Below are 22,760 nucleotides of genomic sequence, written 5' to 3' on the forward strand. Positions count from 1 at the left end.
TATAGAAATGTTGCTTTGTTCATTTCCATGAAATATGTCTGCTATTTGTTGCCAATTTCTAGCTGACTCTGAATGAGTGGCTTGCCAAGGGTATTGTAGGGAGCAAAGAACCTGCATGCCAAACTGGAAAGGAAAGCTAAAGCTCTACACTGCATGAGTGAGCAGAATCAGGCCTTACCATAATTTGAAAAAAACGTAGATGCTGGAAGGCCAAACTTAAAAAAGAGAGAAAAAGCTGGAAATACTTAACAGTTCAGGCTGCATCTGTGGAAAGAAAAATAAAGGAATTTTTCAGGTAGAAAACTTTGGTCTTTTATGGTAATTTGGAGATACATGTTCACCACTGTTAATTTTTGAAATGTTTTTCAGATTAATTTAATTAACTGATTTCTCAGTTGTCAGGGAGGAATTTGAATTCTTGTCTCGGGGTAATTAGGACAGGCTTCTGGATAGCAAGCCCAGAGTCTGACCACATCCCACAATGTGACCGTAATTAATATCACAATTAGATACAGTAATGATAATTTGGAGCCGGATTCACTTCATGAGCTAAACCCGTGCCAGAAAGACAGTGAGGAAATTAATCTCTGGAGTCTGCTGCTTTCCAAATGTTAACTGCAAGACAGATAAAATAATAACTTTGCATTCTCTGCCGATCTACCATTTTGAGAGCAAAATTGATTTCGTCAACTTGGCACTTTGCGATGCGCAGAATAGAAAATCCAATTCAAAAGATAATACTGGGTATCTGAACTGAGACCTCCCTTCCTACTTCAAATAATTGTTTTTGTGTGACAATCTTTTACAGTGCAGCACTCGCTACGTTTAAACCTGCCCTCAGCTTATCTGTAGCAGACAGAAAGTGAGAGAGGGTGTTGTACACCCCCCCCCCCCCCCCCGATCAGGGAACACTCACCCCTTTCGCTCACTGTCTCCACACTCGTGCGAATTGGGACCACTTGGCCACACTTTCGGAAGTCGCTGGCTGCGGGTGCTGCAAGAATCTCGGTTTGAAATTGCCGCTACCTCTGGGGGGAAAAAAAATCGCGCAAAACTGTCCTGAAAGCGAGATATCTCGTTTCTCAAATTTTAATTGCACCCGTTCTTTTCTTTTTCTGGCGCGCTTGTTTCTGGATTTGATACTTTTAGAAGCCACGTTGGCAAGGATCGCACTAAATTAAAAACAAAAGATGCTTTATCAGCCTTACGCAACGCACACATGGACCAGCATAAGCAAATTGTTTTATTAGAGGTCTGAGAAGATTAAGAGGCGGTGCCGGCTGCCAACCCTCTTCTAAGGCAATACGCGTTCTGGTGCTGCGTAAAGAGATGGTTCTGATTACTGTGTTTTCACGGAAATCGTGCAGCTCTCCGCAAAGCTCCGAGATCACCTGCCAATACCCAGCCGAAACTCCCTGCTTGTTGCGTCAAGTCACATGGAGCTACCAAGTCCAAGTTCTGCGTATCGCCCGGCGTGGAAAGTTTGTGAAAGTAAATGAGCGGGAGGGGATCGATAGGCTACTGGAGGACTGTGCTTCCCACATTTGTTCTGGTGGAGTCGGTGGTGAGTGCGTTGCCCCCTGCTACAAACAATGTTCCCTCTGACCGGTGGCTATTGCGTCGCAGTTCTGGGGATTTGCTCCTGGGGGTTAGTAACCTTCTTGGATGTTGCCTGTGGGAACCCCGTGGAGGACCATGATTATTACCTGCAAGAGATCATTTCCCGGGAACGACTGTACCGCCCCGAGGAGCGTGGAATCCCGGAGGTTCCCGTGGGGAGGCACCCTAAGCCTAAGGGGAGGGTGAAGAAAGGAAAAGAGAAACCCGCTGGGACGTTAGGTAAGGTGCGGCTCCTAACACAAATACAACGGGTTCGATTCCCAAACGTGGTTTAGTGACTGCATACGTTCAGTACAAAATGAATTTAAGAATGCTCAAATTTTAGAATTACAACGCAGTACTTGAGTATGTTCATGTGAATATTAGAAAGTAAATGTCAGTGTTGGTCATGATATCAAACCACGTGCAGAACTCGTTCAACGTATGGGAAAAAAGTTCTGTAAACAGCGCCGACGGCTTCATTGAAGTTTCCAAGTGTTTCTGTTCGGTTCATTTTCGTACAGAGCAATAAAACCAAAATATAGGATATAAAAACGAGTTTCACTGTTTACTGCGCTTAAGACAAGTAGGTATTTGTATTCACACAGCAGAAAGACTAGTGCATCTTAGCTGAAATGTGTAGTTCTTGAAGGCTTTCGCGGCCTTTTGGATTAGTGAATTTGGAGGGAGAGGTCGTGTGAATTTCTTATTGCAATGTTTGAACACTGTTTCTATGCAAGGTGTTGATTACGCGCGGTGAAACTATCCCCTAAAACTATAGTAACTTTGAAAATTGCCATTTAATGTTTTATCATTCATTTTCCAGTTAAAAATGGAAATAAAAAAACTGTGAAAGAGAAGAAATCCAACAGCAAAACACCAAACTTCAGTCAGGAAAACTACAAGGTGTCAGAAAAAAAGATTGAGAGTAAGTACAAAGTCTTGAATATTACACTCTCTTACCCAGTAACTTCACCAATGGAAGAGATTTCTTAGTTTCTATCCACTTCCCAGAGCAGAATTTTGAATATCTGTTAGTTTGTCTGGTCTAATTTCAACTAAGCATATGCAGTAAATTATGGTCAACACTGAGGAAGAATTTGAAATTAATCTTTCTATTCATTTCCTAGAGCAGTGTATTGAATACTTAATAATTTGTTCTGGTCTCATTTCAATTGAGTATTTGCAGCAACTTATAGTCTACACTGAGGAAGAACTTGGAGCCGGTGTAAGATCGCAGATCCTGCGCTGGCTACTTGGGCAGAAAGGGATTTGCTTGTTGAAGTTGTGCGAGGAATAGGCCCTTTCAGCCTGTGGAGCTGCACTGCCCAGCGATCCCCCAGATTAATGCTATCCTAATCGCAGGACAATGACCAATTAATCTACTGACGTATTTCCCTGGGCAGTGGGAGGAAACCGGAACACCCGGAGGAAACACAGATTGTTCATGGAGAACGTACAGACAGACTCCTTACAGACAGTGGCAGCATTTGCACTGGGGTCACCTGTACTGTAAAGCATTGTACTAGCTACTATGCTACTGTGCTGACGTAGAAACCTTAAATTTTACACTGTGTGTGTCTTCTGTGAAATAAACATCCTGACTTTATTCCTGTGTGTGATCCTACGAGGTTACTGCATGATTTAAGTGTTTGCCATCGTTGAAGTGGTACGCAGCATATGGATTTTTGATGCACCAAAATAGAATTGGAAGCACTTTTGTTGTAGTGGATCACTGAATGCCTGCCCCTGGCCTATGCTGTTTATTTGACAGCGCTCCAACATGCCATGCCCACTGCAGTACAGTGCCTCTTCCAGTGCAAGTGGCCGGCCGCTCTGACAAAATAGTTTTGACAGCTGGGAAGTCCTGTCCCCAGGCTCCTTATCTGTCAGGGCTGTCACTGCGATTGTATCATAGTAAATGACTTTGACATTTCCAAATATACAAGATCACTTTGGATTTGTAAAGACAATATTTTAAAAATGTTACAGTTCTATAATGACAAAATTAAAAGTAAAATGACTAAACCAGACACACATAAAACAGTAAAATATTTAAATTAACATAATTAAAATAAACAAAATGATCTTCTGCTTTTCTGCAATATATTTCTTCCATTTGTGGTGATGAGACCACTGTACTTGTGCCAACTTAATCTGGAGCAAGTACAGAGGACGGATTCCCCAACTGGAGTGCTGAGACATCTCTGTAAGTTGATACTGTTCTGGTGGTGCTCCATACACACTGGCATATGTTCAGGAAGAGCTCATTGTCAAGCTTAAGCACAAAAAATTATGCAGATGCCCTTCCCCCTTCCCTTTCTCCTATGGTCCGCTTCAGTCTTCAGCCCTTTACTTTTTCCAGCTTTCACCGCGCAGCTTCTCACTTTATCACCTTCCCACCTTCATCTGACACCTGCCAGCTTTAACTTCATTCCCACCCCCTCCTTCTTATTCTGGCTTCTTCCCCCTTCCTTTCCAGCCCTGATGAAGAGTGTCGGCCCAAAACGTCGACTGTTATTCCTCTTCAAAGATGCTGTTTGACCTGCTGGTTTACTCCAGCATTATTGTGTGTGTTGCTCATTGACGATCTTAACTGCTGGTAAATTCAGGTAGATCACTGAAGAAGCAGTGCTCAACGGCCTGGTAGCAAAGTGAATAGCACAATACAGTACAGGTTTTTTTTAAGCGTGTCGCACCAGACAGTCAGCCATTCTTGTCTGGCGTATGGTGTCAGGATTGGTCCCCTTTCGGATTAACTGGGACCCTTCTTTTTTTTTATGAGGCCAAATGGCTAGCTCCTCTCCTCAACCCAGCATGGATGGAAAGTGTACTCAGGGGTGGCCCAACTTGGCATTGAACTCGCGAGCCTTTGCTCCGGTCTGGCACTGATGTCATTGCACCACCTGCCGGCCACAGGTGACCTGGGTTCAATTCCCACTGCTGCTTGTAAGGAGTTGGTATGTTCATCCTACAGTCCAAAGACACAAGTTTTTTTTAAAAATTAGTCATTGTAAAATTGTCCCATGATTAGGGTAGTGATAAAAAATTGGGCAATTGCTGGGTGTTGTGGCTTAAAGGGCTGGATTCTACTCGATGTATCTCAATCAATCAATAAATAACAGAAGTATTCTTTCTACTGCAATCCATAATTATTTTGCCATGTTGCATTTGTAATCATTAATTGTATGGTGCAATTTTTTATGTGATCAGTTTTGGTTTTAAATGAATGAAAACAATGCAGTAAATTCATAATTGAAATTTGTTATGACGTGTACCAGCACTGTTGGTTCACCTTGCAGAAGCAAATCAATTACTTTGGCTTTGCATTATCAGAAGTATAATTAAACCCAGTTTCAGCAAACTTAGCAAAAATGTCCATCCAGATATTTTAGCTCTGGACAACCTCTTAAGTTGTTTATTGTTGAAAAGGAACCAATTGTTCTATCAGCTATTTACTGAAGTTAGTTTATTTGTAGATGCCAATGTGCAAAATTTGTTGATTGTGTGTGCGCTTAGTGAGAGTGGAGCTGCCAATTTCGATTGACTGACTGCTTCCATATGGCCTTAAGCCACAGCATTGTTTAACTTAATAAAGTTATAATAGTGAATTTACACAGTGCCAACAACTGTCCAAGACTTGAGCCTGCTGTACACTGAAAAATTGTTAGCTTCATAATAAAATTCTTGGTCACTCATTTTACCTGAAGTTTGCAAAGTTTGGAAACAATTTTTGTGGCTGACTAGAATTTGACCAAAATGTTCATGAGAAGAATCTCAAAATTATTAATTATTAAATGTGTCAGTGCAAGTTTTACTTTGATTGAGCATTACCTGGAAACAACCTATTTCTATCATGCATATGAACAGAATGTTGTAACACTAGATGCAGCGCCAGAATTAGGAACTTGACTGCTCAAGTTGCAGAATACTTTCCCTATGGTTTTCACTATTCAAGTTCTCATTGTTCATGGGATAACTTTCTGACAATTAGCATCACTGTTTCCTCTAAGTCGAGTGGATGTGTGGCCACACAGTTACTGAAATGCTCCCACACACATAGCCTTTGTTGCCATGCCGCTGGAATAAACATGAGAAAAAAGTTTACAAAATGTGTAAGATTTTCATTGTTGTACTTATTCATCATCACATCGTCAATTAAATGCTGTTTTGTATGATGCGGGCGATTGTAATTTTCTATCTGTCTTGACCATGATTGTTCTCAGCAGCTTATTTCATTATACTCTTCAGTTAATAAATAAAATTGAAAAAAACGTGATTTTTTCAATCTTCATTCTAAATTTTCATTGTATGCATATTACAAAAGAAAAATGTAATGTGTCACACAGTTTAAAGTAAAATTAGAGGAAATGCTGGTTACAATTGCCTAAATTGTGATACAGCTGATTTATGTGACATTAAATTAGCTTAGTTCCAGTGTTCCATGTTGTGGAAAGAAGAAGTGGTTTTTGAACATTGATTTCAAGTTTTTACGATTTGTAATTTGATGACATGGAAAATGCAACAGCTTTCCATGTTGGCTAAGGCTATGGCTCAGTGGTTTTTGAACCAGTAAAAGCTTTGAGCCAGGCAGCTTGGTATTGAGAAGAGCCCAGGGTTTGGTTAAGCATTTTGACTGAAGAGCAGCAATCACGTTGCATTTGTTTGAGTGTTTTATTGGCAAGTTTTATTTTCACATATGTGATAATAAATTTCTTGGTCTGGTGGGATGATAGTGGAAACAAAACAGAGAATGGTACTTTCATGTCTCCGTTCTGAATTTCAAAATTCAACTATTGTAATTAATTCTGGTATAAATCTCTGGGTGGCAGGTGGAGATATGTTTCTACCAAAGGAGGTGTAAGGTGCTCCTTCTCTCCGCTAGCCTGCAGGTCACCCTTGGGCAAGGTGCAGCACCTGCTTAGCCTCCTGATCACAGTCACGTGAACCCATGGGAGCAGGTGGTGAAAGGTTGTTATGAGCAACTGGTGCATATCACATGTCCTGGTTGTGAGGCTACTAACACCAGGCAGGCAAACTCTGAAGAGCATTGATAATGGCTGGGGTCACCCATTTTGTAAGGATAACGCCTTGAAGAAGGCAATGGCAAAACACTTAAGTAGAAAATTTGAAAAGAACAATCATGGTCAAAAAGACCATAATCACCCATGTCATATACCACAGCATATAATGATGATGATGATAGAGCTCCTATCTCACTTTACCATTGTTCCTAGTGATTTAATTCTGGTGTTACTCAGGGTCATCTATTTAGGTAAGTTCTCTCAGGTAAATTACAAGATCTGGAAGCAATGTAGGATTTTGAATGGGCAAATATTGCTAATGTAAATATTAAAATTGATAATATTTTAATACCTTTTTAAATATTTGTTGACCCAGTTAGTGCCAGGTAGATTGAAAAGGTGAATTGTTTTGAATGACTTGTGCGCTCCAAGTTTATGGTCAGTGGTGGGATGCCCTTGCTCATGATGGCCAAGGAGAAATGACAGTTAACAGTTTCTGTGGATCTCCTGAGTGCAACTACTAAATTTGCTTGGAAATCCCAAACTAGTTGGCATCTACAGAGGAAAATATTGGTGGTTTCTTGCAGAGCTGACTACATTTCTTCTCAAATTGTGGCCCATCTATTTCACCAGGCTCCGATGGCAAACTGTTGACGTGTTTTTTTGGGACTTTTCCATGATAAATATGAACTATTGGCACAGAAAGCAGGACTTAGAATTGAGATGTGCACGTAAAACTTGTGCTCTTGAGCTGAATGAAGATCATAATGAAAGCGGCTGTGTGACTACATGTGGATATGAGAATGTGCATGCATTAACTGAAACCCTTTGTAACTTTTGTGGTTAAAAACTGTTATTTTTTAGCAGAGTCCCATTTTACTACTGAGTTGATTTTGGATTTGGATAATTTAAAAAAATGCACTTTCATTTTGACATATAAGTCCTTTGGAATGCATTCAACATCACCGACTAAACATTAATATTTTTCATTTAATTGCTCAACACAAATCTTAACAATCAATGCAAAACTAAAAATTCTGTCTCGGGATATGGCTGTTACTGGAAAAGCTGTTTCTGAAACCTCAGTCGACAGGAGGTATTGGCGCTTTCCTTTGAAGCTTGGTTTGAAAAAAATTAAAACTATCAATAGCCTCTTCAGAGGGTAGTTAGGAATTAACATTTAGGAGAAGATGCTGGAGTTAAATATGTCAAAAATACATTATACTGTTATCAGAACTTCTGTCGGTGTGAACAAAAATGAAAGTGCTTAAAAGTTAGTTATATAAAGATCTCCATCTTATATTTTATTAATTAATTTACTGTATGCAACATAGGCTCATACGGCCAAAACTTAATCTGATTAAGGGGCTGGTTAAATTAGCACATCATTAAACCAAAAGGCCTGCTTTAATAATTAGGAATGTAATTTCACATTTCATGCCAGTTGTGTAATTTAAATTCAGTTAATTAAATAATATAATAATTCAGAAAATCTGGCCTTAGTAACAGTAACCATGAGAATATCAGACTGTTCGGAGAACCCAGTTGGTTCACTAATGCCCTTCAGGGTATAAAATGTGGTACCCTAAAATAATTTGGGTCATCTGTGTCTTCGGTGCAACAACAATGTGGTTAAATGGCCAATAAAGCACCAAATGAGCCTATTAGATATTAACAGTAACATTTAAACAGAAAAACAATGGAATTGGACGAATCAACTAGCATTGATCTACGCAATGATTTGTAGATATTAAAATGACACCAGGCCATGCTTACAAAGTTCTACTCATTCAGACTCCTGTCTAAATTAGTAGAACTGTTCCACAGATTAGACAGCAGCTGCCTGACATAGTTTTACACACAGAATCATAATGTACAGATAACATGCCAAACCTCTGCAACATCTGCCCAGGGTATGTCTGTCTGACATGTAGGACAGACTCACCAGAAGTAATCACGCAGAAGGATGCAGGGAGTAGCATGGGTTCCTCAACACTATTTCCATGATCAAGAAGTCTAATAAAATATGGGGAAGGGATTCAACTCCAGGTTATCCCCTGACATTTTCTTCAGCTGATGAATTAATGCTGCTATGAATTCAGAATCATGTTTAATATCACTGGCATATGTCATGAAATTTGTTGTGTTGCGGCAGCAGTACAGTACATAAAAAATCTATAACATACAATCGTCGGTAGGTCGCATCTGGAATTTCCAGTTTGTGGACGATTTCCCTCCACGCCACTATGACATATTGGCAAGTTACAGCAGGCCCTTGCCTTCTGCTGGGTCAGTTATTTTTAAGAGATCACCAGCTTTTAACCCAGCACGGACAGAGAGCATGCAAGGGAGCCAGCCGGATTTGAACTCGGGACCTCTCGCCCTGAAGTCCAGCGCTGATGCCACTATGCCACCAGCCGGGCATAACTTACAATAATATATATAAATTACATAAGTAGTGCAAAAAGCAAAAATAATCAGATAGTGTTCATAAACACGAGGAAGTCTGCAGATACTGGAAATCCAAACAACAAACACAAAATAATGGAGGAAATCAGCAGGCCAGGCAGCATCGATGGAAACAAGTAAACAGTTAACGTTTTGGGCTGAGACCCTTCGTTGGGACAGATGAAGGGTGTCATCAGAAACATCGACTGTTTACTCTTTTCCATTTTGTGTGTGTTGCCAGGTAGTGTTCATGTTGTTTTGTGGCAGCAGTACAATGCAATACATAATAATAAAAAATCTATAGGTTACAATAAGGAATACGGTGAATACTGGTTAATTGGGACTCAGTACACTTTGGTCTAATTAAGTGGCTGCCTCAATTAGTTGAAATTTCATAGAAATAGTTAATGTATAAAAATCACAGCTATCATTTAACTAAGTAATAATGAAATACAGAACAAATTAGAACACTATCAATACTTCTACAGTATTATAAAGCTGTGTATTCATTTCTAATAGTTATCGAGGGAGGAATTCATTTGCTGTGTTCTTTTGATTTACTATAAATTAGCAAAATCATCACAGACATCTTGTGCAGATAATGGACTGCCTTCAAACAAAGCTGTCGACCAATGCATCCTCCATTTTCATTGTAACATTCAAGATGTTTGTTGAAACCTTCATAATTCCTAACTTGTTCAAGGAATGAAATCGTTTCATTTTCACTCCTGGCCATTTCTGGCATCTCTAAGCCTGTATACTTGAAACTGCAGTGAGCAAAACAGCCCTGAATTGTCTTAGTGCTTATTTCTCGCCCGCTATCAGTGTGAAAGATCACCGCTTTTTAAACACAAGTACATGCAACTGATGTTATTTGAAAACCGATCGCTGGAAGCACGGTGCAGTGTCTAACGGCCACACAAGTGCATGTGACTGATGGCACCAGTCTGCTGCCTCACTGCCCCAATTAAAGGACATGGTGTCCCAAAATAGCCTGGCTATTTTTTTAATAGTTTTTGTTCTTTAAGAGTTGTCCCAAATAAACAGGTGCCTCAATCAACGGATGGCCCAATTAACCAGAATATATATATAATTAACTTTGTAGCGCAGAAAGAAAGCAAAAATAGGAAATAAAATAGTGAGGCATTGTAAATGGGTTCAATGTCTTTTTAGAAATCTGATGGCAGAAGGGAAGAATCTGTTCCTAAAATGTTGAGTGTGCCTTCAGGCTCATGTACCTCCTTCTTTAATGGTTGTAATAAGAAGAGAGCATGTCCTGGGTGACAACATCTTGAGTAACAAGGACACAGAATGTACTCTGAATGGGGAACCTCAATGTCTGTGACAGAGAATTGCAGTAATAGGAAAATGAACGATCGAGCTGCCATTTCAGCTCTGCAAAGAGATGATAAGCAAACCAATACAAGAAACCAGCTAGACGTTGTTCTCACCTTCTGCAAATACCTATGTCCATGACAGCATGAATTGCAGTGACTGCTGCACACTCCTTGTGCAGACACCATATATCGTGTAGTGGAGCATAATGATTGCCCTAAAAGGGATCGGTAGAACAATGGTGCTGCTCAAAACTGGGCACCTACGAAGGTCTACTTGGGTATCTGGAGAACACCTCTTTACTTCATGTTCCCCGGTGATGGTCAGGAAGACTTTGCTGAGAAACGGGAGCTTCTGTCATGTCTTGATTCTAAAGCTTTGCCCAATGCCTTCAGGTTTTCCCAACTTTACACGTGTTACAAATTAACTGTATTTGAATTTCCTACAAGAATTAGTGAACTCTGAGCTCGCATTGCTGTGCGATTAGCCGAGGTGAGAGAAGAATGTTTTTTTTTTCCTGCCCTATTCCACTATTTCTGCTGAGTTTTGTAACTCAATATAAAAGTGACATTAGTTATTTGATCTTTGGGTCTTGCATTGTACAGTGACTGTGACAGTACACCATGAGTCACTAGACGTCTCCAATTAAGGTACGAATGATTTAATGTTAAGACTGCTTGCCCTTTGCAGATGATTACATATAATAGGTCCTCATGACACAGCATTAAGATGTCCAGAATGATTCCAAATATTCAATTGCTTTTTAAGTAAATGCTGCTAATACAAAAGATATCCAGTGATGAGAGATTTACAGATGGTAATGGATTACTGTAAGTAAAGACATATACAAACGAAAGGAAAAAGTTCAGGAGTATATAATGGCAAACAAACCTGAAGTCTGTGCCATCAGAAGGGTTGTTTATAATATTTAAATGCTGGACAAATTCCTACTGTTTTGATGGAAGGCAAGTAAAGAGTGGAAACAATTCAGTTTGATGCTTCACAGAGCTGATTCTTTCTAGCTGCTAGCATGAATATTAGTGTTGGACTGCTTTAAACTAGTCTTGATGCTCCAATTTGGCTTTCAGTTCCTTTCTTGCATTTGGCTGAGCATCTTTGGAGGTCTGAGATACACCTTGGGCAAGGTGTAGCACCTGTTTAGCACCACCCCTTCCCCCAAACAGGGCAATAGGAGGAGGTGGTGGATGGTCAATGAGCAAATGGTGCATATCGCAAGTCCTGGTTATGTGACCTCTGACACCAGGTGGACAATCTCTGAAGAGTATTGATAATAGCTGGGCTTACCCATCTTGTAAAGACACTGGCTAGAAGAATGTAATGCCAAACCATTTCTGTAAAAAAAAATTAAAAAAAAATAAAAAAAATAAAAAATTGCCAAGAACAATCATGGACCAAGACCATGATCACCCACGTCATACAACATGGCACATAATGATGATGATCATCATCATAGAGGCAAGACAGGGAATGGTTTGGCTGCAGTTCCATGGGTATAGGAGGCGTAAACTTGATGGACTGAATAGCCTAATTGGTCAGGAAATTCAGAATGTGTTAATATGACAATTATATTATTAAAGCAGTTATGACACAAATGTATTGCAGGAAATTTTGGGTCTGACTTGTACTGGTGCTTCACCTCTACCATTCATACTTCTCCAACTCCTCTTCAGCCCCCAGTTTGTTAGGACATTCGAATTGAATATTAATCTTTTAGAAATAAGGCCAGAATTTGTATTTCACTGTTCCCTGTGCAGTGCACTCAGCAGGCTAGGCAGTTCACTTTCAGCATGCTGGTAGGCGTAGAATACTTGAAATCTATTCCTTGGTGTAAGTTGAAAAAGAAAGCACATTGTTGTGTTTTGAATCAAAGCCAACAAAAAAGATGAACTCAGATACTCACAAAGCTCAGTGTTAACAATTTTGATATGTTTATTCATGTGGCAACAATGGTCCCTTAACATGATACAAATAAATATTTGACATACTTAATTGAGATTCTCTGCTCTTTAATGTGCATCAACTTGAGATGTCTTCTGATTTTCAGTCAATATCATGGCTGACTATTCCTGTGTTATTAAATATGGATGAACCCTCTTGCTCTATTGAACTTCGCAATTAAAGCTCAAACTTGGGTGCAAATCTAGGCATCTATGAAGGCTGCTAACGTCCATTATGGCCTCAATAGATTGGCGTCCTTTTAGAATGGAGATGAGGAGGAATTTATTTAGCCAGAGAGTGGTGAATCTGTGGAATTGATTACCACAGGCGGCTGTGGAGACCAAGTATATTTCAGGCAGAGGTTAACAGAAACTTGATTAGCTAGGGCGTGAAAGGTTACAGGGAGCAGGCAGGAGATTGAGGCTGAGAGGGAAAATGGATCAAATATGATAAAATGGCAGAGCAGACTCGATGGGCCAAATGGCCTAATTCTTCTTCTGTATCTTACAGTCTTATGGCTGTACTGATGGCAACAAACCATTTGGTATAAATACTTCTTGTATCAGAATGTAAGGACCTCTGTTGGCAAGTATATATATATTTTTTGGAATCATCTGGTAACAGGCTTGGGATAATTCCCTGTAAAAGCAAAGTAGGCTATTAATATCGAAGGGATCTTCAGACCTGTTTTTTGTACTTCCGGCAAGAGTCTCACTAGTTGGGAGTACGTATCTACTGGTACTGCACAAATAATTGGCAGTTATGCACATCAATTTTCTAATCAAGAGCTCTAGAGGGGAAAATTCATTGCCAACAGCATATTGGCAGACAATGTTTAGGTTCACACATACAGAATAACCATTCAGATATGATATTGGAGAGTTTCAAACTCAAACAAGATTCATTGATTCCAGACCTGATTGGGGAAACTGGGTGTTATGATTTCCTTTAAGTAGAAAAGGTTGAATACAAAACCTTCCTGTTATGTACTGAGTAACCCATTCAAAATGCTGGAGGAACTCAGCAGGTCAGGCAGCATAAATAGAAATGAATAAACAGTCAACATTTTGAGCTGAGACCCTTCATTAGGATGGGAAAGTAAGGGGCAAGATGGTAGGTGGGAGAAGGGGAAGAGGAACAAGGTGGAACGGTGATAGTTGAAGTCATGTAGGTAGGAAAGTTAAAGGGCTGGAGATGAAGGAATCTGATAGGAGAGGAGAGTGGACCATAGGAGAAAGGGAAGGAGGAGGGCCACCACGGGGAGGTGATGGACGGGTGAGAAGACATAAGAGGCCATAATGTGGAATGGAAGAAAAGGAAGGGGGGAGGGAAATTGTTTTTTACAGGAAAGAGAAATCGATGTTCATGCCATCAGGTTGGAGGCTACCCTGATGGAATATAAGGTGTTGCTCTGAGCGTGACATACATCAGTGACAACAAACCTGTTTCTGATTCTGAGAAGCTTGTTCTTTAGACAGTTGTTGGAGACGAGTGCCCTGATGTGGCAAGAAAAGGAAGAAAGATTTTTATTTATGTAATGCTTTTCTCAACTTTAGTATGTCTAAAAGTACTTTATTATGCAGTATGAACACTGTTATAATATCAAAATTGTAAACTCCAAGTTCCGTACAACAACATCCGATAAACATCATTGTGAAAATGACCAAATGTTCTCTTTTTATTAGCTGATGGAAACATGTGGAAAGCATACTGAACTTGAACCAGAATCGGAGTAGATTTTTTGCAGGGTGTCTTTGAGTGTCTTTCTTCTCCTCCCCCCTTCTCCCTTCTTCCATTTCCCATTCTGGCTCCTCTCGCACCTCTTCTCGCACCTCTTCTCTTCTCCTTACCTACCTATCACCTTCCCCCTAGTGCCCCTCCTCTGGCCCTTTCCCCCAGTGTCCACTCTCCCTTCCTATCAGATTCCTTCTTCTTCAGCTATTTACTTTTTCCACCTATCACCTCTCAGCATCTGAATTCACCCTCCTCCCCCACCCACAAACTGTTTTCCTCACAATGCTTTATCTGTCACCTTCTGGCTTGAATTCCTTCCCCCCCCCCCCCTTCTTATTCTGGCTTCTTCCCCCTTTCTTTCTAGTCCTGACGAAGAGTGTCAGCCTGAAAAGCTATCTCTTTTTTCCCTTCCCACAGATGCTGCCTGACCTGCTGAGTTCCTTCAGCGTTTTGTGTGTGTTACTTTGAGTCGCTCACTGTTTCCAGGCTCTGTGCATGTCTGACAGTAACCTTGGAACACCATACACCAATCCTTAACAGGAAGTCACTAAAATCCAAAATTCAAATAGGACAAATGGCAGAAAATGAGTTGTGCTTTCCTTTTTCCACTATTTTTTCATCAGCCCATCACCATAAGCATGCACATTTTATCCTGTCACTAGAATGGACAAAGGCCACAACAGTGGCTGGGTGAGTGCCTGGGCTCGTTCCAGCCTCATAACGCAGAAATCTGCAGCAGTGGGGCCAGAGAGCCAAGGACAGTTCATTATCCAATGGAGAATTTCCTTTCCTAACAGTACTTGAGGTTTGTGGAATTTTACTTCTGATCTTTATTTTGATGGTCATAGTCCAAGTTAAACATTTTACTTACTTCACATATTTCAACATAGTGCATACTTTCCATTATTTTGAGGGCCATTATTATGGCTCTGACCAGCGGTTTTTTGATTCAATGAAAATAACTTAAGCTGCTTAAAACCTTTCTTCATAACTGAGCCTGCCAAAGCCTGAAATCCACCCAGCACTTTTCTCTGAAATACTTCCAAAGCACCAATTTCCTTTCCTGTATTAGGGTGACCAATATTGTGGAACTAACCCCGTTATTGTTCTCATCTAGTGCTCTGAAGGCTGAACCTGATTTGCCTCGATTATAAAAACAAATCTGACTGTGAACTTTGTCCACGATATCTTTAATTTCTTGCACGTTTGTCTGTGTTACCTGTTTTTATATGAAGGATTAACATTTCCTTTTCACCTCCTTTTCTCTCTTTCTTTCGTTTTACTGTGTTTTAAAAATATTTTTGCATGTGTTTTTAATTCCTGATTTTGGGAAGTCAGTGGCTCAGCTCAGGAATGGATATAGGCAACCATTGCTGCACTGTTTGTTCCTGCCACATAATGGCTGTACGTCTGCCCACTCCTTGGCTTGCTTGCAACTGCAGGAATCTGCAAGGATTGACTTTGGAGCAAGTTATTCAAGGACACGCCGCCATATGGTAAAGTGCATCTGACTGTCAACCGGAATGACATTACTTGTGCCGCAAAAATTAGATGATCTTGCTCAGGAGACGCCGGACAGCCAGCAAGCAAACATTAGCGAAGGTCGCCTTAGCATTTTCTTAAACACCAAATGCACGGTTACGATCAGTCACTGAGACTTCTCAGTGATCAATGATGGCTTACTTAAACAGCGGACTGAACTGTTAGCAGGTGCTGCTGCCTTGCTCCATCATTGAGCTCATCTTCTGCTGAGCCCGACGAACAATTGAACCGCTTTGAGATGGAATAGTATATCCCTAAGTTATGGGAGAGAAAGAACACTTTGAAAGTTAACATGATAGAGAAATATTTCCACTATTTTCTATCATCAGCCTAGTAAAAGAGGTCACACACTGTAACAATAAATATTTTAAATGGTTCCCTCACCATTCATTAACTTTGGTATACCACTCGCATTTGAATTAATTTCACAGAGCCGCATAAAAGAGCAGGCCAGATGGACTTTACAAGCAATGAGCATCTGATTGGAAGCCATGGATGTGCTTTGTTCTTTTAGCCATGGGGAATTTTGCTGGTAGAAGTCAGGCAGATGAGCTCCTGACATTGTGGCGGTTGTCTATCGTGTCAGACGACGACAGCAAGCCTATGTGGGAGAATTTTTAAAGTGGAAAAGCCATTACACTGGTTGCAGTTCCACTCACTCAACCTCAGAAGTGCAGGTCGAGCAGTAGGAACAATCTTCTCAAACTGGGGTCTCCCCTGGTTGCAGTGGATGTGTATGAGGTGTTCTGTGCATTGTCATGCTCTTCACTCTCCACAGAATGTTGCAGCACCGTCTTCCTGGCTGTTGGATCTCACCTGCCCAGTCTGCCAGAGCTGACTTCGCATGCTAGGTTAGGCATGTCCCTGTTTCACTGGCGTATGAGGCTGCCACCTACCCTCACCTGGTTTAGCCCGAAGTGGTTTACCAGAATGTGGCCACTTTCGCATACTTGGAACCACAAGTGAGAGCTGAGTATCCAGTGGGGACCAATGGTGAGTTAACTGCCCTGGAATGGACACAGCAAGCCCCTTCACCCGAGAGCCTAACACAGAAACATGTTATATATCCTCAGACACACTGCACAAGTAGAAATGGAATAAGTGAAGGAGGTCTGGAAACCATCTGGCTAATCGACTCTATCACATGTAGAAGGTGTCATCACAGCCGCGATTAACACACTCATTGGCCCAGGCAGTCTCATGGGAAAGAAGAAAAAGTGAGGGGAAATATATACCTGCAGTAGATTCCACAAACTTCTTTGGAAATTCCCCTCTGATGACTGACAATGAAACTAAGATCCAGGAGACTAAGACAATTATTAAACCTAACTACAAATTTACTTTTCATTAAGTGTTCAATTGAATTTTTGTAGTGAATGAAAGCTATTGGCTACTCTATAGGACAAGGATAAATATTTTCTGGCATTCCTCTCCCAATCTTCACATTAACTACTTGTACACATGCTATTCAAGGGTTCAAAAGTTCATTTTATTATCAAAGTATGTATGCAGAATCTAATTCAATTCAAACAGCCTGCTTTATCCCTTAATTTAATACCCTCTTTTACATCTCTCCTAAAACTCTACTCTGTCTCTATTGAAAATAACCAGCTTAATTCCAATCAAAAGCCCAAAGGTTTCATATCTTAGATTTTTACACATTTTCTAAGACATTTTAGTATAATCTGTGCTTGTTCCATTCCCAACAGAAGCATAAAGGCAGGCTACATTCTTAGTACAACTCTGCTTCCAATCTACATTGGTGTTCATGAGGGTTTGCCTTAATGCCGAAATTAAGATTAGATCACCTGATCAGGTAAATTCAGGGCACAACACTTGTTGTGAAGGTCCCCATTAAGAAACTTGTTGCCAAGATACCTGGCAAAAGTAGCCTTTAGTACTAGTGAACTGGAACTGGAACTGGAACTACCATGTTCCAGTTACCCACACTGCATTTAGAGAGTCACAGATAAATATAGTAGATTCAAAGCTGTGGGGTTCGTGCTGCTTTCTGTTGACTCAAGGGAGGCACTGAGCATAGCGGGCAATAGGCACATAGTGCTCAGGCACTCTCGGGCTGTGGTAGCTGTGATCACCATTGATAGGCGATGGCAACTTAAGCTGCTCAAACCTTTTTTCACAGCAGAGCCCACCAAAGTCTGGGATCAGTAAATTTATGGAAGTATGGCTGGTGTTTCCGAGTCCTGAAATTGGAAGTTCACATGTATGTTCCTATCAACATCAATATATAGTCCTTTTGAATTAAATTCAATAAAAATTTATTATCAAAGTACATATATGTTACCATATACAACCCTGAGATTCATTTTCTTGCAGGCATTCTCAATAATTCCATGGAATAATAATCATAACAAAATCAACGGGTGTTCAATCAGTGTGCAAAAGACAATAAACTGTGCAAATACAAAAAAACAATAAATAAATATTGAAAACATGAGATGAAGAGTCCTTGAAAGTGAGTCCATAGTTTGTGGGAACATTTAAATGACAGGGCAAGTGAAATTGAGTGAACCTTTGGTTCAAGAACCTGATGGGTGAGGGGTAGTAACTGTTCATGAATCTGATGGTGTGAGTCCTGAAGCACCTGTATCTTCTTCTTGATGGCAGCAGTAAGACGAGAGCTGGCAAGTGAGGGTCCCTGAAGATGGATGCTGATTTCTTGTGACAGAACTCCGTGTAGATGTGCTCACTGGTGGGGAAGGCTTTACCCATGTTGGATTGGGCCGTATCCATTAACTTTGTAGGATCTTCCACTCAAAGACATCGGTGTTTCCATCCAGGCTGTGGAGCAACCAGTCAATATATTCTCCATCACACATCTTTCGAAGTTTGTCAAAGTCTTAGATGTCATGCCAAATCTTGCAGACTTTGAAGGAAGCAGAGGCGCAGCTGTCCTTTCTTCATAATTGCGCTTAAGTGCAAGGTCCAGTACAGGTGCTCCGAAATAATAACATTAAGGAATTTAAAGTACATGACCTTAACTGGAAATGTATTGACCTGAAATGTAGTTGAACCAACCTTATAAGATCCATGGTTGCAACAGTGGATCTGAGACTGCTCTTGCACCTTAACCCCCCCATTTTTTACCTTTTAACTAACTATGCCTGGAGAGTTTGCTGGACTACTATCCATTTATCTGCACGATTACAGCTGAGGCCGATTAATGCAATGCAAGACAAAGCTCCTTTCCTTAACACCCCATCCACCAGTTTAATTGTTTACTCCTTCTAATATCATTGGTGGCTACAGGAGTATTATGTGTAAGATCCAATTCAGCAAATAGCCATATCTCCTTCGTCAGCACTTATAATCTCGGTCACGCACAAGGATAAGGGTAGCATGATTAGAAAAGAGTTTCTCTTTGCTGAAATCTTCTGCCATAACAAAATGAATAATTTACTATCATCTTAATTCTGCTCAACGTTACATTGATTATGTTTACCTTTCTATACTCAGTGGACGTTTCACTAGGTGCCTCCTGTGCCTGATAAAGTAGTACTGAATGTGTAATCATGCTTTTCCACTGCTGTAACCCATCCGCTACGAGGTTCAAAGTGTTGTGCGCTCAGAGATGCTCTTCCGCACATCACTGTTGTTTCACATGGTTACCTGAGTTCCTGTCAGCTTGAACCAGTCTGGCCATTCTCCTCTGACCTCTCTCATTAACAACGTGTTTTTGCCCACAGAACTGCTGCTCAATGAACGTTTTGTTTTTCGCACCATTCCCGAGAGACTTGTGTGTGAAAATCCCAGGAGATCAGCAGTTTCTGAGATACTAAACCACCCTCTCTGGCACTAACAATCATTCCACTGTCAAAGTCACAGAGATCACATTTCTTCCCCATCCTGACGTTTGGTCTGAACAACAGATGAAGCTGTCAGCCGTGTCTGCATGCTTTTATGCATTGAGTTGCTGCCATGTGATTGGCTGACTCGATATTTACATTAACAAGCAGGTGTGTCAAATAAAGTGCCCACTGAAGGCGTATTTTAATTTGTTAACAGTTTTTGACTTCCATTCCCTGGCTTAAAATGTTGTCAGCTGATTTATTTCACAGTCTTTAGAAATAACTGGTAAGTCTAAGATGCTCAAGGAAGTTTCTTGGACACAGTTTCTTGTAGAAGCATTTCACTCTAGTCGAACAATATCCTATGGTTATTTGGATAATGTTGGAGGAAGGATGGGAAAGTCATTTAAACATATGGCTGCATATTTTTAACACAGCGTTCATAAATCACAGAAATATTTTACTGTTGTTCAAGTTTCCAGTGGAGATTATGCTCGCCTCCAACCACAATATTTTTTCATTTTGCAAAACTCCCTTTTGTTGCTTAAAACACTAAGCCAAGTAAATTTAATAGTGAGGAAAATAAGTTTAAAAAAAAAGTGGTTAATGGAAATGGGAAATAAAAGCAGAAAGTACTAGAAATACTTGGTTCATCAAGTGGCATCTGTGTAAAGAAACAGAATTTATGTTGCAATGTACTACAGCTGCAAAACAACAAATTTCACAACATATATCAGTGATAATAACCCTGATTCTGAGTTTCAGTCAAAGGTGTGAGAGGGGGCTTTTGACTTGAAATGTCAATTCAATTTTTCTTTACACAGATGCTACCTGTAAGTAATTTGACTTTTCAATGATCTTTTTCACAAGAGAAAAGAAATCAAGCGAGGTGTGAAATGAGCAATTTATTTACATTGATGAATGTTAATATGATACAAGGGTATATAGTAGATTTTGGTTAATTGGACATCAGTTAATCAGGGTAGCCACATATTTGGGACAACTCTTAAAAAACAAAAAAAATTAAGAAAATAACCAGGACTTCCTTCGTTTATTTAGGACACTATGCCACTTAATTGGGACAAGTGATTGTTGCCAAACAGTCTCTAACTAGTGTCAGATGCATGCATGAGTGTGGCTGTTAGATATACGTACTGTGCTTAGAGCGAACAGTTTCTAAATAGCATCAGTTGTGTATGCTTGTGTTAAAAAACAGTGATTTTTGTCACTGATAGTTGGAGAGTAATAAGCAGTATGACAATTCAACATTGTTTTGCTCACTGCAGTTTCAGTCATTCAGGCTTTGCAATGCCAGGGACAGTCAGAACTGTAAATGAAATGATTTCACTACTTTAACAAGTAAGGAACTACCAAGAGTTTGAAGATATCAGCAATCATCTTGAATATCAGCAATCAATGCAAATGAACACTTGGAGGATGTCAATAACATTATATGAAGGGAGTCCATTACCTGCACTAGGTGTCTGTGCTAATTTTGTCCATTTATAGTTAATCAAAAATCTGTTGATAACTACTTGGAATTAATACATAGTTTTATAATACTGTAGTAGTATTGACAATGTTCTAATTTGTTTTGTATTTCATTTAAATGCATAATTTGTTACTCAGTTAAGCAGTAGTTTATCTTTTTTTATAGCCTTTTAACTATTTCTATGAAACTTTGGCTAATTGTGACAGCTGCTTAATTGGGTCAAGACATATTGGGCCCAAAGTGTCCCAGTTAATTAGAATCCTCTGTATATTAGAAGTATCAATGAAGGTGTGATTGCATAGTTAAATGGGAAAGTATAGGAATTGGAAAAGAGTGAATATTCAGTTGGTTTCTCTGCAAATGTTTCTCTATCATCAAGAACAAGAGAGAATCTACAGATGCTGGAAATCCAAACAACACACATAAAATGCTGAAGAAAATCAGCAGGCCAGGAGCATCTGGAAAACAGTACAGTCAAAGTGTCGAACCTTGGCCTGAAATGTCAACTGTACTCTTTTCCATAGATGCTGCCTGGCCTGCTGAGCTCCTCCAGCATTTTGTGCTGTTATCAGGCATTGCTTTCTAATTCGCCCAGAGAGTGGTGGATATGTGGAATGCTCTGCCCCAGAAGGCAGTGGAAGCCAAGTCTCTGGATGCTTTTAAGAGAGAGTTAGATAGAGCTCTTATAGATAGCGGGGTCAAGGGATATGGGGAGAGGGCAGGAATGGGGTACTGATTGTGGATGATCAGCCATGATCACAGTGAATGGCGGTGCTGGCTAGAAGGGCCGAATGGCCTGCTCTTGCACCTACTATCGTGTATCCCAGTTTTTGCCCATATCCATGTAAGGATGCCATTCTGGAACTCGATATTGCAACCTGTGACCTTGTTTCATCTCTCCCATTTTAATGGCAACAGGTGCTCTTAAATGGCATTGTGGACTTCTTGGTTGATGGCTCCTTTCTGTTAAAGCGGCAGAATTCTACAGGGATTGGCAAGGGATATGTTGGCGGACATTTTGCAGATTTAAAGTCTTCCATGGAAACAAGTCATTGCCGTGCAAGAGTGCGTAAGCAGGCAGTCCCCTTTGAAGCACAGCATGTCTGGGAGATTGAGCAAAGGTCATGGACATTGATACTAGCCGCTGCTAGGAGTAGGGGTAAGGGGCAGACGCATCACCCTGTGACAACATCTGAAGATGTTCCAAGAGCAATTCCATTGCATAGCGAAGAACGCAGAAACATTTATTAAAGACATTACAGTGGGAGATGTGAAAACAACCCAATTAATCAGGGAAAGAACATAAAGTTTTGCAAGGAACTTATTTGCAGAAATAACTGGCACTGTGAATAAAGGGAACCGGTTTATTTAATAATCTTCAATTTCCAGAAAGCATGTGTTAAAAGATCCCAAGAATATTTACTGCAATATATAAAAGTTTACGGGGTAAGAGGCAAGGATAAAAGGCTGGCTGGCTGACACAAACATATCGTTTTTCTATTGGCAAGATGTGATGAGTGGTTTGTCACAGGTCAGTGCTAGGTCCTTAACTCTTTACAATTGATATAAATGACAACTCAAAGAAACAAACTAATTGTTTCTAACAACAACACAGACAAAATGCTGGTGGAACACAGCAGGCCAGGCAGCATCTATAGGGAGAAGCGCTGTCGACGTTTCGGGCCGAGACCCTTCGTCAGGACTAGACGAAAGGAAAGATAGTAAGAGATTTGAAAGTAGTGGAGGAAGGGGGAAATGCAAAATGATAGGAGAAGACCGGAGGGGGTGGGATGAAGCTAAGAGCTGGAAAGGTGATTG

At 40.3% G+C, this 22,760-nt stretch overlaps 1 protein-coding gene across 2 annotated transcripts in view; it reads left to right on the forward strand.

Annotated features, from left to right (window-relative positions):
* The first annotated feature begins 1,256 nt into the window (after window positions 1-1,256).
* LOC132379621 (inactive carboxypeptidase-like protein X2) overlaps window positions 1,257-22,760 on the forward strand; it is a 188,616-nt gene continuing 167,112 nt past the window's right edge. The window contains exons 1-2 of one of the 2 annotated variants that reach the window (XM_059947753.1): window positions 1,257-1,564; window positions 2,426-2,527. In XM_059947753.1, coding sequence (XP_059803736.1) covers window positions 1,330-1,564; window positions 2,426-2,527 — 337 coding nt within the window. In that variant the 5' untranslated portion in view covers window positions 1,257-1,329. Of the gene's footprint in view, window positions 1,840-2,425; window positions 2,528-22,760 lie in introns of both variants that reach the window. The other variant, XM_059947752.1, reaches the window with a different exon arrangement.

Source organism: Hypanus sabinus, chromosome 22 (assembly GCF_030144855.1).
Source record: "Hypanus sabinus isolate sHypSab1 chromosome 22, sHypSab1.hap1, whole genome shotgun sequence".
Lineage (NCBI taxonomy): Eukaryota > Metazoa > Chordata > Chondrichthyes > Myliobatiformes > Dasyatidae > Hypanus > Hypanus sabinus.